Raw genomic sequence first — 18,197 nt, forward strand, 5'->3', positions numbered from 1 at the left:
AAGAAAGTTATAATTGTCGTGAAAAGGATTCCAGGGATATAAAGAACGCTGAAATCTGAGTTATAACAAAGAAGTTATGACATGTCGAAGTTTCACGACATAACCGGCACGACGTTACGTGACGTAAAAAGTGAGTTTACGATAAAGTCCTAGTGCTCGTTAAACCAAGAGTGTGCATAAAAAGAACGCCCAAATCTTACTTCGTATGAGGAAGTTATGATTTTTCCAAGTTTCAGATTAACAGTACACATCCCGGAGTTCAAATGGTAGGTCAAATGGTTTTCGCCCGAAACGACCTAAAAGAGAATCAAAGGTCTCGTTAATAGTAGTTCAACGGTAAAAAGACAGACAAAAACGGATGTCTGATGAAGATGTTATGAATTTTTAACGGACTTTTCCGGTCCCGACCTGTTAAAAATATAACTTTAAAAAAAGAGTCAAAATTAGCCAATAGAGTCTAAACGAAAGTTGTAGAGTACGGTCCTACCTACGAGTGGATATAAAGAACGTCGATCCGGTCGGCAACAGACCATAGATCCGATCAAACGATAGCATAAAGCATCACAAATTATTAAGCACATAAAAGCATCTTTGGCATCTTCCCTACTTAAGCTAATGCTTATGTCTATTCAGGCGTACTTCCCAAAATATATTAGACACACCCCTCACGATCATCGCTTAGCATTCTAAGTTTATGTCTAGAAACAAATCCTTATTCCTAGTTCGCTTAAACTAATGCTCTGATACCAACTATGACATCCCCATTTTCACGGCCAGAAAAGACCGATTTTGGTTATGCTTTATAAAAATCAGAGTACCTCTTTTAATAAAAATGTTGCGGAATTTGTTCCCAGAAAACATGATAAAAACGTTATCAAATCATTTCCGAAGAAATATATTTTTATCCATTTTAAAACATTTGGGATGTCATCGTCAATACAGAAACATAAGCATAAACAGATCTTACATTCATTTACACTAGTGATCTACATCTCTTTTAAATCCCTCAGAGTAAAGTTGCTTCATATCGACACATGTGATACAAATAAGCTTGAGTGGGTCAGGTTGGGAAACCTGGTGAGTACATAGGGTTTTCATCCCACAATAATATAATTATTATGTTAACCATCAAACAATCAACCCAATTACCCATCCCCATTATCTTCTTTACTCTTAAGGATCTACCCTAAGAATTAGCTATTCCTCATTCATTCATTCCTAAGGATCATCCTAAGGAATCGACACGAAATCCATCCTTGTCAGGGTTTACTCAAAAGGCACTAAGTCGCATAGTCGCCAGGGTTTATACAATAGGGTACATCTGGTGGACACGCAGTTCAAAACATCTGGTGAACACGTAGTTCAAAACATCTGGTGAACACGTAGTTCAAAATGTATGGTGAACACTTAGTTCAAAACATATGGTGAACACTTAGTTCAAAAATACCTAGTGAATACGTAGTTCAAAAACACCTACAAGTTACGAGCCTGCTAGTGTTCCACTAGACTGTCTAGAATAGTTCGTGGTCATCATCTATACTCCGCTAGATGACTAGATCATTAATAACATCGAGGTCTCTCTTTATTTTATTTTATCACACAACAACTATTACATCTACCTATGTTTTACCCAACACATTTTGTAGATATAAAATACATATACAGTTTAACTCATTTAAAACATGTATAAAATCGTTCATCCAACATAGATAGCAAGTATACAGATAATATGCATACATAGCACGTAATTTATATAAAATACTTCATATCTATGTGTAAGATGAAAGTAACTATGCACTCACTTGATAAGGTGGTGACTCGGTACTCGGACAGCGCTTCGTTTACTTTAAAATAATTTCCTTCGACGAAACCTAGTATTATTACCACTAGATTTTAGTCTAATATTTACCGTGACTAATTATTATTATTATTATTATTATTATTATAATTATTATTATTATTATATAAGTGTATAAACAATACTTTCCAACCACTATGTACAGACAGGGGCCAGGCATAAAACACCGAAGGGCAGGACAATTTTGGCATATAGCACTTCTGAAATCCAACAACCCTATGCGGCCCTTTAAACCAGATTCCCCTTACCGCGAGTAGTTAAAAAGATATTATAATGACACTTATATAAGTCATAATAATAGCTCAAATATTTATTATAAGTTCATAATAACAATACTAATTTTAAATATAAGTTATATTAAAATAGGTAAGCATAACTTAATTACAATGGGGTTTTAGCTAGGAGTCGGGCTCTGCATGGGCAGAACTTCGTCGCTGAATCTTTCTAAGAAAGATTCGTGCAGCGCTCACCTTACTATACTAAAACTACAGAAGAGAAGTCGAATCACGAGGGACCGAAATGCTCTGGGGATAAGAAGGGAAAGACTCTTGAATCAAGAGAATGGTGCAATAAATATGAGAGCCCAAGCCTCTTATTTATAGTAATTGAATTTAAAAAAACTACCCTCCATAATTACTTAATGACCTTATAGTTATATAAACGACTAAAAACCCCTTCATAATACTATTTTAAATAGATTTAACGATATTTGTACTAAACTAATGTTGAAAGTACTCAACACTAGCCTTATAATAACCGCATCGTCGATACCTTTCTAATGATATATACATTTGTATATATATGTGTACGTATATATGATTTATACTTTATTTTAATACGTAAATATGCTATTATAATTTGTAACTTGTTCATACGAACTCCATTTTTGACGTTATTTATATCCACGCGTTGGTATTTACGAGTACTACAACTTTCATTTAGACGCCGTCAACTAATTCTCAATCTATCTCAGATTTACAAAACTGTATCGAATTTATCGCGCTCGAAGAGTAGGGACCAAGTTTCGTCCATATCTTTAACATATGATCTCTACTCTCGACATTATCTATATCCACACGTAGGTAAAAACAAGATCTAAAACTTTCATTTAGACTCCGTCGGCTAATTCTCGACCGATCTTAAATTTAACAGTAGGAGGAGATTATACTGTTAAATGTCCGCGTAAAATTCATAACTTCTACATACAAACTCCGTTTTTGTCTGTCTTTTTACCGTTGAGTTCCTATTAATGAGATCTTCAACTCTCATTTAGGTCACGTAGGCCAAAAACCGCTCGAACTAAAATTCGAGTTTCGGGTCGTACACTGCTACGTCAAATCTTATAAAATTCATAACTTCCTCATACGAAGTCAGATTTGGGCGTTCTTTTTTTGTATGTTCTCGGCTTAACGTATACTACAAATTTTGTTTTGATCACTAAGGCTAAAAGGTTTTCTACCGTAAATTCACTATTTACGTCTCCCGGTGCCGTGCCAGTTTTGCCGTAATACTTCGACGGGCCATAACTTCTTTGTTATAACTCGGATTTTGGCATTCTTTATATGTACAGAACCCTTGTAACATATACTACAACTTGGTTAAGATTAATCCTTCTAAATAATCTTCCATCAAAAACTCATTTTTGATGTTCGTCATCTCTAAATTGACTAGCCCGGATCTGCGGGCGTTACAGGAACCGACATCTGCCCTTCGGCCCTATAAAAGGGGGTGCGAGGCCAGCCGATTTCCTCACTCATTTACACCTTTCTTTCTCTCTCTACACTCTCTCTAACCACCCTTAACCACCCGAATCCTAGGGAGCCTCCCTAGCACTAAAAGAAAACCCCGATGTCCCCGAAGGCTCCAAGAAAAAGAGTTTTTCGGTTTGGAAACTCTTCCCCTGTAGAGCCCGATTTTCAAGCAAACCTCCCAGTTTCGTCAAAGAAGATCATTTTAAGAAGCGAAGTGTTGTCCGAATCATCACCTTATCACGTGAGTGTATAGTCATTTTCATCTTACACGTAGATGTGAAGTATTTTATATAAATTACGTGCTATGTGTATATATATTATCTGTTTACTTGAGATCTATGCTGGATGAAAGATCTAAACCTCTTTCTTTTCAGATATGAACTTTTTCTTTCATATCTAAATTTTGTCTTCCAGATTTGAACCTTTTCCTTCAGATATAGACTTTCTCACTTCAGACCTAAACTTTTCAGATCTAAACTATATATATATATATATATATATATATATATATATATATATATATATATATATATATATTATACTTGAGATCTATGATGGATGAAAGATTTAAACTTCGTTTTCATATCTGAATTGTATATGTATTTTATATCTATAAATATGTTGGGTAAAACACGGGTAGATGAAATAGTTGGTGTGTGATGAAATAAAATGACGAGAGGCCTCGGTGTTGACGATGATGCAGTCATCTAGCGAAGTATGGATGATGACCATAGACTTTTCTAGGAATTCCAGTGGAACGCTAGCAGGCTGGCAACCTGTAGGTGTTTGTGAACGATGTGTTCACCGGTGTACTCCATCCCCCTCATGGTTGCCTTACGGACACTTATGGCCGAGTAATCCCCTCAGTAGTAGTGTCTACCCCGAAGATGATCCTTAGGCTAGGTCCATTTTATTAGATGCTTTAGGGACGTAAAGTGAGGATAACATGAACGGGTAATCGGGTTGGTTTGGTTTGATGAAATTAATAAACTTATTTATTGTAGGGCCTATGTTGTTTTTAGGCCAATTTTGTTCTGTGGCCTAGGATGTTTTTGGTTTATGCTTTTGATATGTATCGATGTTGACATCCTGAGTTTTGTAATACAATGAAAATACATTTCTTTAAGGAAATGCTTTGATAAATCTTTATCATATTTTGTTTTAGGAACAAATTCCGCAAAACGTTTCTTTGAAAGATTACTTTGATTTTATTATAAAAACATAAACGAAATCAGTTTTTTCTGGCCGTGAAATCAGGGATGTCACAAATAACTACCCACCTTGATTGTCTTAACGAAAGGAGTTTCCAAAAATTACAAGATAACTACCCACCTTGATTGTCTTAACAAAAGGAGTTTCCAAAAATTACAATATGACCCCTTGACTTTTATATTTCATTTATTATTATTATTATTATTATTATTATTATTGTTATTATCAAAGTTTATGAAATACCTCATTTTTATTTATTTACCATTTATTTCCCTCCTTTATAATTATTAATCCACCTAAAATAAGAATTTTAACATTTCTTTACTCTTTTGAACATTTATTTATCTCACTTATTTTTCTAATTGTATAATTATTGTTTTTACTTGCTAAACCTTTTAAGAAAATAATAAAACGGAAAACAGGGTGTTACATTAGATAACTTTTAGATTTGAAACATTTTGTTTAAATTAAATGCTAAAAGTTTGTTGTGTCAAACAAATTTTTTTGTTTAAAACAGAACATTTTGTCAAACATTAAAAGTTAGAAGTTCTAAAACGCTCGGTACCAAACACATCTAAATCAAACTTAGGATATGATTTTCAAGCATGCTTGAGTTTTTGCAAACAAAAACTAATATTTCTCTCTTTTAGGTATTTCCTAATTAAATGGAGGTATAACTGTATTTTACTTTTTTTTTTTTTTTTTTGAAAGAATCAAAAGCTTCCTTGAAACAATCTCTCCCATTCGAAATAAAGTCACTAAGAATCAAAAGCTTCCTACGTAATAAAAGACATATTAGCCATTTTACCACGTATCACTTCATTAGCTATTAATCTTTTTAGCTTTTAAGGCAACCAATTCGTGCACTATGGTCAAACATTTTAAAATACATATTTATCTCCTAAATATCCTTAATTTCCAATTTTAATTCACCGTTGCTATAGTATGTTAGATTAGCCCGTTAAATTCAAAGTGCTTGAGTTTATTATTTTAAAATTTAAAATACGTGTATCCATAGATATCCTTAATTTCAATTGTAACCGAATTGATTTATTTCTTTTAGATTTATGAGTGTGCTAATTCTACTTGGTGCTACTGCTACCTTTTATTTTCTTTTGTAACCATGTTGTATTAAATTCAAGAAGCTTGAGTTTATTATGCAGATACGTATATACAAAATCATACTTTTTTAATCTATATCAAGTTTTTCTTTCCTTTTTTTTTGTTCGTTCATATGTGGTGTTACATTAAATATATTTTTTTTCCAGATGTGTCATACTGTCATTTAGGTGGCATGGTTAGAAACAATTTGATTTTTTTTAAGGTCCCAGTTTGATAGTTTCTGTCCGGAAAAGTGCTGTCTGGAAAAGTGTTTTATGGAAAGTTTTCTGACTGGGAAATAAATCATATTTTTTTATTATACATCTGATTGACTGTGCTGAATGATGAAAAATGACAATATTACCCTGGTGTTTTATATTGTGATGGATGAAGTTGTTAAATAATTATAAAAACATATAAATTCTTATACAAAATTAAAATTACACAATAATCATTTACAAATCCAAATAAAATGTCGATTAAGTTGTTTTTAGTTTATTTTTTTTCAAATTGATCTTATGTTGTTATTCTTTCTATCAATTTTAAATTTTTTTTTTAACTCAACATGTGATTCTTGACCAGGTTTATGTCCGACAGTGGTGGGATGGATGATTTTTTTTAATATATTAGGATGATGGTAGTGTTGTCGAAAAAAATAATTTAATCCAATAAAAATGAATTAAAAAATTAACTAAAAGAAATTAATAATCCAATAAAGTAATATTTATTAGTATATAAATATTATATATTTATAAATAATATTTATGAGTATACAATAATCCAATAAAAAAGAATTATTTCATAAAAAGGAAATTAAAAAAGAAAAGAATTATTTAAAAGAATTTAACAATCCAATAAAATAACATAAGTTAATACATAAATATTATATATTAAAAATAATATATATTAACATATAATAATCCAATAAAAAAAGAAATTGAGAAAATTATTTGAAGTAATTTATAATCCAAGAAAAAGAGGCGGGGTTTGGGGCATAGTTGTCTTTCCAGTCTAATCAACCAGAAAGATATGGTTTTGAAGCTTTCTGGGAAAGACATATCTTACCGTGAAAGACCCATTTATTTGTGCATATTAAACAGTCTTTCCGGTCCATTCAGGCAGAAAGATCTGTTTGGACCTGGAAAGATGACTATGAAACAGGGCCTAAGGCATCTCTACATGTGGCTTTAAGGTCATAGAACAACTTATTGCATGAACCTACAAAAACGAACGTTATATATATCAAACTCGTATGGATGATTGTTGTATACTTATAGTTTATAACATTTAACTAATATGTTTTGCAATTGTTGAATCTCCATCTTCAGATTCTAATAAAAGAATATGTTTATTTTTCTTTTGTCATATGTCACCCTATTAGGTATTTCTAATTAATGTCATGCTACTTGTCAACCTATTGATTCTTCATTTTAAATTTTAAAATTTAAAATTTTCACTCTAATTACATTAAATTAATAACATTAGAATAAAAATTAAAATAAAGCTAATACAGATTATATAGTGATATAATTATATGTATTTATTTAAATCAATGATTATAATTTTATATAACTAAAAAATATCTCTTAATTAATAATTTGTTTAAAATAATTGATTAATAATTTTGATTTTTTTTTTTACAAAAGTTTAATTAATTTTGTAACCGTGGTTTCCACGGTTATAAACTATTTACATAATAAATATAAATATTTGTTAAAAATAAAGAAAGACTTTGTTTTATACTTTAACTAGTTGTGAGACTCATGTATTGCATGAGTTAATTTAAAAAAAAACAAAAACAAATATAAATGTCAAAATATTTAAAAACTTTGAATTTATAGAAAAATAAGAAAAATAATAAATTATTATAATGAAAATGTTTTTTATCTTTTAAATTTAAACAAATCATTTAAATAAATAAAAGAAACTAGTGAGCTTTAATTTTGGGAATTTTGAAATTAAAATATAAGTTTATTAATGAAATGATATCAATTTATTATTACATTTATTTCAATTATTATATGAAAAGATTATATGAAACTTTATAAAATAGAAAAATTTATAAAATGATATTATAAAAGAAATAATTTAAAATAACCATAAAATGGTATTTACCCTGTTTCTGTTAAATGAGAATGTGACAAATGATAAAACAAATATTTATTTATTAGAAAAAATTATATTATATTATTATATGATTTGCTGTAGATATTATGAATTAAATAAACAAAAAATAAGTGGATTATATGTATGGATTGTATTACGGTTACGTGGGAGGGTTTGTACCTCTAAATGAATTTCAACAGTGATTAACATTGTAGTCAGTCAACCATTTTGCTTCTTATTCCGCGAATTCCCATCCTTTGAAATTCAAAACCCTTATCAAAGAAACAATCATTCCTTATTCCGAATTCCAATGGCTGAAATCGCTGTTACTGCCGTCATCACTGTGTTATGTGAGAAGTTGATCTCCGGTGACCTTATGAAGCTAGCTGGATCGGAAGGGATCGATTCTCAGCTGAAAAAATGGAAGAACACCTTGCCTCTGATTCAAGCCGTGCTTGCTGATGCAAGTCAGAAGCACATAACAGACAAAGCTGTTCAATTGTGGGTGAACAATCTCCAGGATTTGGCTTACGACATAGACGATGTACTCGATGATTTGGCCACTGAAGCTATAAGACGCAATTTGAATAAAGAAGCTCTTGCCAGCACCAGTACTGGTAAGCTATTGAAGTTCTTCCCAAATTGTTGTACTAATTTCACTCCTCACAATTTCATGTATGGTCGGAAGATGAGTTCTAAGCTAGACGAAATCACCACCAAATTGTGTGATCTTGTTGACCAAAGGAAGGGTTTGGGTTTGAATGTGAATGTTGAAAGGTCAAATATAACGGAGAGACGGTTGGAGCAAACTTCATTGGTTGTTGAGTCCAAAATCATGGGTAGAGAAGGGGATAAAGTGGCATTGATGGGGAAGTTGTTGAGGAATGAAGAATGTGATCAAAATGTGAGTATAGTATCGATAGTTGGTATGGGTGGAATAGGCAAAACCACTCTTGCTAAACTTTTATACAACGAGCAGGAAGTGAAGGATCACTTTGAACTCAGGGCATGGGTTTGTATTTCTGAAGAGTTTGATGTATTTAATATTAGCAATGCTATTTTTGAAGCTTTAGGTGGGGACAACAAAAGATTTTCTAATCTTGATCCGCTTCATGTGGCCCTCAAAGAAAAACTTTCAAAGAAGAGGTTCATGCTTGTTCTAGACGATGTCTGGAACGAAGACCATAGTAAGTGGGAACTCCTCCAAAGTCCTCTTCTTGTAGGTGCACCTGGAAGTAGAATTATTGTCACAACCCGGAGTACCATGGTTGCATCGTTGATGGACTCAGAAGAATCTTATGGTCTGGACGTTTTATCGAATGAAGATGCATTGTCATTATTTTCTCAGCATGCGGTAGGTGAAAAAAACTTTGAGAAACATCCAACACTTAAGTCGCTTGGTGAAGGTATGGTGCAGAAATGTGGTAGATTGCCTTTGGCTTTGAAAGCACTTGGGAGGGTCTTGAAGGGAAATAGAAATGGTGATGAATGGGAGAAGTTGTTGAAGAGTGAGATATGGGATATAGATGATGGAAGCGAGATTCTTCCGGCTCTAAGACTAAGCTATTATCATCTCCCTCCACATTTGAAGCAGTTGTTTGCATACTGCTCCTTATTTCCCAAGGACACCGAGTTTAAAAAGAATGAGTTGGTCCTGATGTGGATGGCAGAGGGATTTTTGTCCCAATCAAAATCAATGGAGAGGTTAGGTCATCATTATTTTGAAGAGCTACTGTCAAGGTCTTTTTTTCAGCAATCAACGAATGACGAGTTCGAATATACAATGCATGATCTGATGAATGACTTGGCCACAAGTGTTGCAGGAGAGTTTTTTTGTAGATTGGATGGTGAGATGGATGTATCTGACACAAATGAAGTTTTTGAGAAGCTTCGTCACTTAACATTTATAGCTTCATCATCTGGATCATATAGAAAGCTTAAGCAATTACAAACTACTCGCTTGCACACTTTCTTAGGAATTTTGATTTCTGAGTCAGACTATGTTTATGATGAATTAATTCATAAACTACAGTTTGTAAGGGTGCTAGCACTTACTGGAATCACAATCACAGAGGTACCAAACTCCATTGGTAGTCTCAAGCATCTACGGTATGTTAATTTTTCTTTTACTGAAATCACATGTTTACCAGAACAAGTGAGTGACCTTTATAATCTACAGAGTTTAATGCTTGAGGATTGTTCCGAGTTATCTAGGTTGCCAAAAAGTTTTGCAAAGTTAATAAACCTGCGACATCTTGACATAAGTAAGACTCCGAATTTGAAGAAGACGCCCTTAGGGATCGGTGGGTTGACGAGTCTACAAACTCTACCCAAGGTCTTTATTGAAGAAGGTAACGGCTTCAAAATATCCAATCTTAAGGGCCTATCGGATCTTCAAGGCCGACTTTCGATTAAGGGGCTGGACACAGTTAAAAATTCAATAGAAGCAAAGGATGCCCACTTACATCAAAAGAAAGGTCTTGATGTTTTGAAGATGGAATGGAGTGATGTGTTTGATGATTCTCGGAATGAGATGATTGAATATGAAGTACTTAAAGAACTAAGGCCTCATCCTAAGTTAAAAAAGCTCAAGATTTTCAATAACAATGGAATGCGATTTCCTACTTGGGTTGGCGATCCCTCCTTTGATCAGTTAACAGAGCTTAAGTTATGTGGTTGTAGAAGTACATATTTACCAACACTCGGACATCTGTGTTCTCTTAAGAAATTGGTTGTTGAAAGGATGAATGAGGTGAAGACTGTGGGTTTTGAATTACCTGCACCTACAAATTCTTTTCCATCACTTCAAGTTCTGGAATTTGGTCATATGCAAGGTTGGCAGAGGTGGTCAATTAATAGTGGTGACGGACATGAAACTCCTACATCATTTCCTCGTCTTCATAAACTATCTATCAAATGTTGTCCAGAACTTGATGAAGTGTCAATCGGATTGATACCTTCACTGCAGGTCCTACATATAGAAGAATGTTCCAAAGTAGTGTTAAGAAGCTTGGTTGGTTTGTCCTCGTCACTTGTTAGATTGAAAATGGTGAATGTTAAAGGACTTACTCAACTACATGGAGAAGAATTAATGCATCTTAGGGCACTTGAAGAGCTACATATTCCAAGATGTGATGAACTGAGATACTTGTGGGAACGAGAATCAGAGGCATGCAAGAGTCTTGTGAGTTTACAGAAGTTGGAAGTATGGAATTGTAAAAACTTGGTTTCATCAGCCGAGAAAGTGGCTAATGTTGGGATCAGCATGGAATCACTTAAATCTGTGGAATTTCATGACTGTGAGACATTGGAGAGTTACAATTGTCCAAATAGTGTTGAGAGGTTGGTCATCAGTAGTTGTGCCTCAATATCATCCTTGACCTTCTCAGCAGTGCAGGAGCAGCCATCCCCTCTTACTGAATTGATAGTCGGTGATTGTGATAACATAAAATTACAACCCAAACCCATTCCAGCAAAAGACTTCAGTTTGTCTCGCCTAACATCTTTTGATATTATTTCTTGGAAGAATCTAAAGTCAATCCCTTATGAGCATTTTCAAAGTCTCACATCTTTGGAAGATATGATAATACAAGATTGTCCAAGTATGGACTACTCCTTCCCTTGTGGGGTGTGGCCTCCTAATTTACGGATGCTAAGCATAGGTGACTTAAATAAGCCCATGTCAGAGTGGGGCCTGCAGAATTTTCCAACTTCACTACTTGATCTACGTTTATATGGCAAAGACTCGGGAGTGGTTTCATTTGTGGTGGCAGACGATGTGAGGAATACTACTACTACTCCATCATCATCATCATCATCATCTTTTCTTCTTCCACAATCTCTGGTTTCTCTATCGCTCCATGATTTTACGGATGTGGAATCATTTTCAGAGGTCTTACCACACCTCCCCTGCCTTAAAACACTTTATATTTGGAATTGCCCAAAGCTTGGAGATCTTAAGACCATTTACGACCCATCAAATGTGACAATATTGGTGTTGAAGTAGAAAAGGTTCGTAATTTCCTTTCCCATCATCAGTGTCTCTTATATAAGAGTGGTTATTCATTTCAATAATGTTATTATAATCATTGTTTCTTAACAAATGTGAAAGAGAGTTCTACAGCTTGTATCCCAAAGTATTACCGCCCATCTCTTATGATAAACATCACAACTTTTTTTTTTTTTTGATAAATGTGATATTCCTTATAAAGTAAGATTTCAATTTCTGTGTATTTTTTTTTTATTTTCAATAACTATCCCAAAGTATTAGGAACATTAATCTTGAGGCTTGTTTGTTTTGGTTTGTTGATAATACTATTTTTATACTGAACTAACAATCAAAACTAGTACAAAAATAAGAGGAAACTATAACTGCAGTAGTTGAATAGCTTTTCGGTTTTTGTATAACTTTTACCATTAACTTGTTATGTATATTTGTTGCAACTGTATTATTTTATCTTCATTGCACCACTTCTTTGTGTATTCCTTTTCGTTGTCATGTTGTACTTTTCGTTAATCTTGGCTTCGAGTGAACTTGTGCATTGTTGAATGAATTACTAGAAATCATAACAAAATTGTTTACAATTTGGACTTTTTCCAGAAACTTTGACCTTTTATTCGGTCATCAATTCAGAAATTTTGACCTTTTATGTCAAACCCGTTGGCTTTGAGATGTTGATTTTGGTAATATTTTTGAAAATCGGGGCCATCTTAATCCTTTTGTAGTAACCTTTGTTATATAACTTCAGATTTCTGTACAAATTTGTATCAGTTTCTAGGTTAGAAATAAATCCATTTGACATTATAACTTTTTTGTTTTGGTAAAAAAAATGGTCAAACTCTGTATAGCATGACTAATTGTCTTTTTGTGTGTCTATTCCCAGTATAATTGATTAGTATGTTAAGGACGATGTAAACATCATGACAACTTATTTGTTGTCACTAGTGATTAATTATAGAGATTGTTTATAAAATCATATTAGAATATTCCGTATTATGTGATCTTGGCATGTTTCTATAAATTATGAGTTTATTTTTAGGAAGTTGCTCAATTTCTACAGGTGCACGTTGGATCGAGGCTGTGTACATGACATCAGTGAGGCAAATCAGCTAAATATGCACGGGATGGACGTTGAAAAAAGTGAAAAAAAAGTGAAGGCAGATAAAGAATCAATGAGTTTCAAAAAAGGCATTATTTAAAGGGAAAAAGATATTACTCCAAAATATGATGGGAAAAGGCATTATTTAAAAGGGAAAAAAGATATTGATGGAACTGCCCCTGCACTGTTGGCAGGAACACAGGTTAAAATAGACACATGCATTTGAATGATCATATTGACTATTTCGAAAAACATTGCACCACACCTGATATTACTAATATTTGATTTGAAAGTTTGTAATAAATCTTGTTTTAAGTAGAATGCCATTTCAAGTACAATTCCCATATACATAATGGACAATTATGCCCCTAACCATAAACAGATGCAGTTCCTATTTTGATTTCAAGTACATCTACCTCCACCCCCATTTGGTTAAATGCAAGAGAAAGCAATATACTTTATAGACTATAAAATGTTTACAACGAAATAGATTGGTTCATCCTTCCAAGAAACGATGATGATACATGAAGATGAGAAACACAAACATAAAAAGATATTAGTTTGATCTAATTCATTAAGCAATGGAGATAAACCCAATTCATAAATAAAGAAAAAGGAATTTAAGATAAAAGGGCGAAAATGCCCTTTACCCAGATTTTCCATATTGTACAATTCTTATGGTTGTTATACACAAATTATAAAAATAAAATAAAAATATGATGCTCTATGACCACAACGACTTTTTTGACCAGAATAACTTTTTGAATTAACTTGCAGCGCATATGATATTATCAAGATAGATATGAAAGTTTATAGTTTGATCTCAAGTTATTTTGCCCCTGCCATTATTTTGTTAAATGAAAGAGAAAGCAATACACTTTCTAGAATATAAAATGTTTACAACCAAAAAGATTTACTCCTACACAGTATCTAGAAAACACAGATTTTAGAGAAAACAACATATTTCCAGGTATAAATTTAGCATTGTATAATGCATTGGTGACACAGACTTCAGAGAAAAAAAATACATTTCCAAGTTTATATTTCGTAACAAAAGGAGGAGAGTATTACATGATTATGCAGTAGACACAAATTAATCGATGAATTGAAGTTGGAGAAAGAACAAACAATTAACAAAACATCGGATCATATGTTATAAGGAACGATTTCATTCCAAAACAAATACACTAGGATGTCCAATGATGATTGGAATAATTATTATTTAGGAAATTATTCATCTAATCCTACATTGATTTTAACTAATCATATCAATCATTCTAATTATACAGTGTACATCTTGTAAATAGCGCCCGACATTAAGTGATATAGAGAAGGAATGAATGATTTTGAGTTGTCATTATCATTAGAATTAATTATTATAATTATGTGGCTTAACTAATATAATGATGTGGCAATTTAATGAAAAGGGAAAAAAAATAAGAAATTGACAAGTGGAAAAAAAATAAGTCTAAAATGCCTAGAGATTAACATGCAGATTAACATGTAGCATAGTTAATTATAGTTAATTACAAGTTGCCATTTGGCAAAAATAATTTTGTTTAATTAGGGTAGAAGATTTTAACTTGTTAGTGTTTTATTAGTGTTGTATATGAGTATCACATTTCAAATGATAAATTACATCTCTTTCCCTTGAACTTTCTAGGTTGTTTTATATTTTACCATGGTTTCCTTTATATATTATATAAGATATTTCAAATGATAATTTACATCTTTTTCCCCCTGCATTTTCCAGGTTTTTTCGTATTTTACCATGGTTTCCATTATGTTTTATATAAGAAAATTATTGAAATAAATACATTACACAACATATATTAATATTATCTATTTTAGTTGGGTACAAATTTTTATATTTTAAAGTGTTCTGGTTCAAGATTATCATTGACATTTGTTTTTTAAAATTTTATTTAAACTTTTCGAAATTAGCTTATATACATATTTTTTCATATAATCATAATAAATTTGTAGTATGGTCTGCAAAATAACTTAGGTATGTGGTTCAAATCTTAATAATAAATTATTTATTAAATTTAAATTAAATTTAGTGGTCATACACATTTCTTGTAAATGGAGGGTCTCTATTTTAGTTTTGCATTGAGACCAAAATATGTTTGGGACGGCTCTGTCAATTAATTGTATGATGCAAAAACATATTAAGTTAAATCATAGAGAACTTAAATATCCATCCCCTTTTTGTTACTACCCATCTTTATTTTATATAAACTAATATATATATATATATATATATATATATATATATATATATATATATATATATATATATATGTGTGTGTGTGTGTGTGTGTGTGAAAGACATTAATTATCTCTTAGGCCCGCATCTGACCGAGTCAGGTCAGACATTTTTGGCTGACTCGGTCAGACGAAAGGTGTTTGATAGACAAAATATTGACGTCTGACTCGGAAAGCAAGGTCAGAAAGAAGTTGGGAGATGGCTGACTCAGAAAGAAAGTAAGGCTTTCCAATGGTACCATTGACTTTAATAAAAATTAGCAGCTAATGAAGGTCATAGGAATAGAACTTGGGTCTCCTTTGTAGAAACAATGGTGTTTACCAGCAAACTAAATGGTTGTTTGTGTTTTATCTCTAAAATAATATATTTAATGTTTATTATGCTGCTAGCATTTGTATACATTGTTATTATTATTATTATTATTATTATTATTATTATTATTATTATTATTATCATATTGTATAGAAACGCGTAGAGCATTAGGGTAAAATGGTCATTTTGCACCAGTCAGCACATTTAGTCAGATTTTCAATCAAACAACATGAATTCTTACTCAGTCAGAATTTCTTACTACATTTCTCAGTCAGCACTTTCTCATTCAGAAACTATCAAACAAGGCCTTAGTCTATTCTTTTGATTTTTCTTTATTTTATATATAATAATGACATGTGAAATGCATTAGTTATCTCTTAGTCTATTCTTTTGATTTTTACATTTGTCTGGAGCGAGACAAAAGGTAAGAGCATATTTGGTTTCTCTAGATCATATTATCACCTTAAAAAAAATTAATGAACTAATTTATCAATATTTCAGCAAAATGTATGATAATGTTCTTCATTTAATTTGTTATTTTTAAACTTGTGTAGTATTTTTTTTAAGTATTTAACAATAGCATTAAATAAAATCAATGTATTACAATACATAAAATTAATATTGGGGATTAAAATTAAACAAATTAATCAGTAAAAAAAATAAAGCTTTGAAGGATTTTTTTTTTGAATGATAAATCTAATCTACTCATGATAGAGCAATATTGAATAAAATGAGTTAATGTACAACATACAAATCTAATAAAAAAGTGAATATAATAAAAGTGGTTGCTACAAAACTATAAAATTTGTGAGGTTTATTCGTTACATAATCTCTCAAAAAGCTTTCATGTAACATCCGGTTTTGAGGTACGTTTTATTTAATTTAAGATTTGAAGTTTGGTGAGTCGCCACGACATGGGAAGGATGACCACGACGTGGCGATGCATTTTCCAGTCGCGGGTCTTTTTGACTCGCCACGACGTGGCTGCCGCTGATGCCTTAAACCCTAATTTTTTGGGTTTTACACCTATTTAAAGGAATAAGGAGGCTAGGGTATGCTCACCCTGAGCCTCCACCACTCTCTTTTATCTAAAAGAAAACCCTAACTCTTTTCCTCCATTATTGAAGCTTGCTTGGGTGTTTTGAGAGGTCTTGAAGGAAGAAGCAAGAAGAAGTAAGCCAAGTATCAGCAAGAGATCCTCTATCTCCCTACCTAGCTCAGATTTGGACCCTTCTAAGTGTTTAAGGTTCCACCTTTTTGATTATAGAGTGCTAGATCTTGCATTTTGTCCCACTTTCTTGTTGATCTTATTGAATAAGACGGTGAGACTTCATAAAGGTTGCAACTTTATGATTCTCTGGATCATTAGGAGTAGTTTATGGTTTGGATCTAAAGTTTGGTGGTTTGTATGAGCCATGCATGAGATCTTGGTTATAAAACCCCATTTTTTTTTACCTAAGTTGAGTCCAACACTTGCATTGGACATGCAAGTCTAAAAAGCATCAAACTTTAGGATTATTTTAGTGTTATAAGTTCTTCTGGAGCAGATAGGCTTGAGACTTAAGGGATTAAATGCTTGTTGGTTAAGTCATTGCTATTTTTAGCCTTCTTGGATCTAAGACTTAAGATCTAGACCTCTTGGTGGGTCACAAAGGGATAAAGATGGAAACTTTATCCACTTGGGTATTAGAAATTATCAATTTGGACTTTTGAACCTCTGGTATTAGAGGATTCGATTTAACTCGTTAAGACGTTTTGGATCCAGTTCCCACTGTGTGGCCTAGCCTGCTATGACATGGCGACTGGGGAAAACACGACTGTCTTGTCATTTGAAGGTCAGGATGTTGCCAAGGATAGCCACGGCGTGGAGGTTCAACTTTGATTTTTTACTTGCATTGACTTTTGGCCAAACCCCTAGTCTTGAAAGAGAAGCTAATGGTGTATTTTATATGGCTATATAGGTGGTTGGTAGCATCTGTGTTCGCAAAAATAGTAGCAGTTGTAAACCTCATCCAGTAACCCTAATTGACGATTGCTGGCGATTCTAATGCGAGTTTCAGAGGGTTTCAAGTGAAGAATACAGATCTAAAGGAGACTAATCAATTTCTTTACATAATGTAGTAAGATTTATCATTTAGACTCTATTTTCTACTGTTTGTAATCCGTTTTTAGTCATGTTAGGCTAAAAACTTAGATTTCAGTTTCGCAAGACATAACCTTTTCATATGATTAATCATTAGGCACTATGTTTGACTGTGATTACTGTTTAGTTTGATCAATTATGTGTTTGATTGAGTGTTTGATTTTGATTTCAATTTCTGTTAGCCAACAAATGTGACAATATCTGTGTTGAAGTAGAAAAGGTTCGTCATCTCCTTTCCCATCATCTGTGTCTCTTACATAAGAGTGGTTATTCATTTCAATAATGTTATTATTATAATCATTGTTTCTTAACAAACGTGAAAGAGGGTTCTACAGCTTGTATCCCA

The 18,197-nt window shown here is 32.5% G+C and overlaps 1 protein-coding gene across 1 annotated transcript; it reads left to right on the top strand.

The window, feature by feature from the left end:
- Positions 1-8,255: 8,255 nt before the first annotated feature.
- Positions 8,256-13,465, top strand: LOC145163797 (putative disease resistance RPP13-like protein 1). Its single transcript, XM_079082564.1, has 2 exons — positions 8,256-12,039; positions 13,089-13,465. Exon 1 carries the CDS (start codon positions 8,339-8,341, stop codon positions 12,032-12,034), a length of 3,696 nt encoding a protein of 1,231 aa, XP_078938690.1. The 5' UTR covers positions 8,256-8,338; the 3' UTR covers positions 12,035-12,039; positions 13,089-13,465.
- Positions 13,466-18,197: the final 4,732 nt, after the last annotated feature.

Source organism: Lactuca virosa, chromosome 1 (genome assembly GCF_052849685.1).
Source record: "Lactuca virosa cultivar CGN04683 chromosome 1, Lactuca_virosa_CGN04683_v6, whole genome shotgun sequence".
Classification (NCBI taxonomy): domain Eukaryota; kingdom Viridiplantae; phylum Streptophyta; class Magnoliopsida; order Asterales; family Asteraceae; genus Lactuca; species Lactuca virosa.

Excerpts from the sequence above, each read along its gene's own strand:
- LOC145163797 (XM_079082564.1), top strand. The coding sequence starts at position 8,339 with ATGGCTGAAATCGCTGTTACTGCCGTCATCACTGTGTTATGTGAGAAG.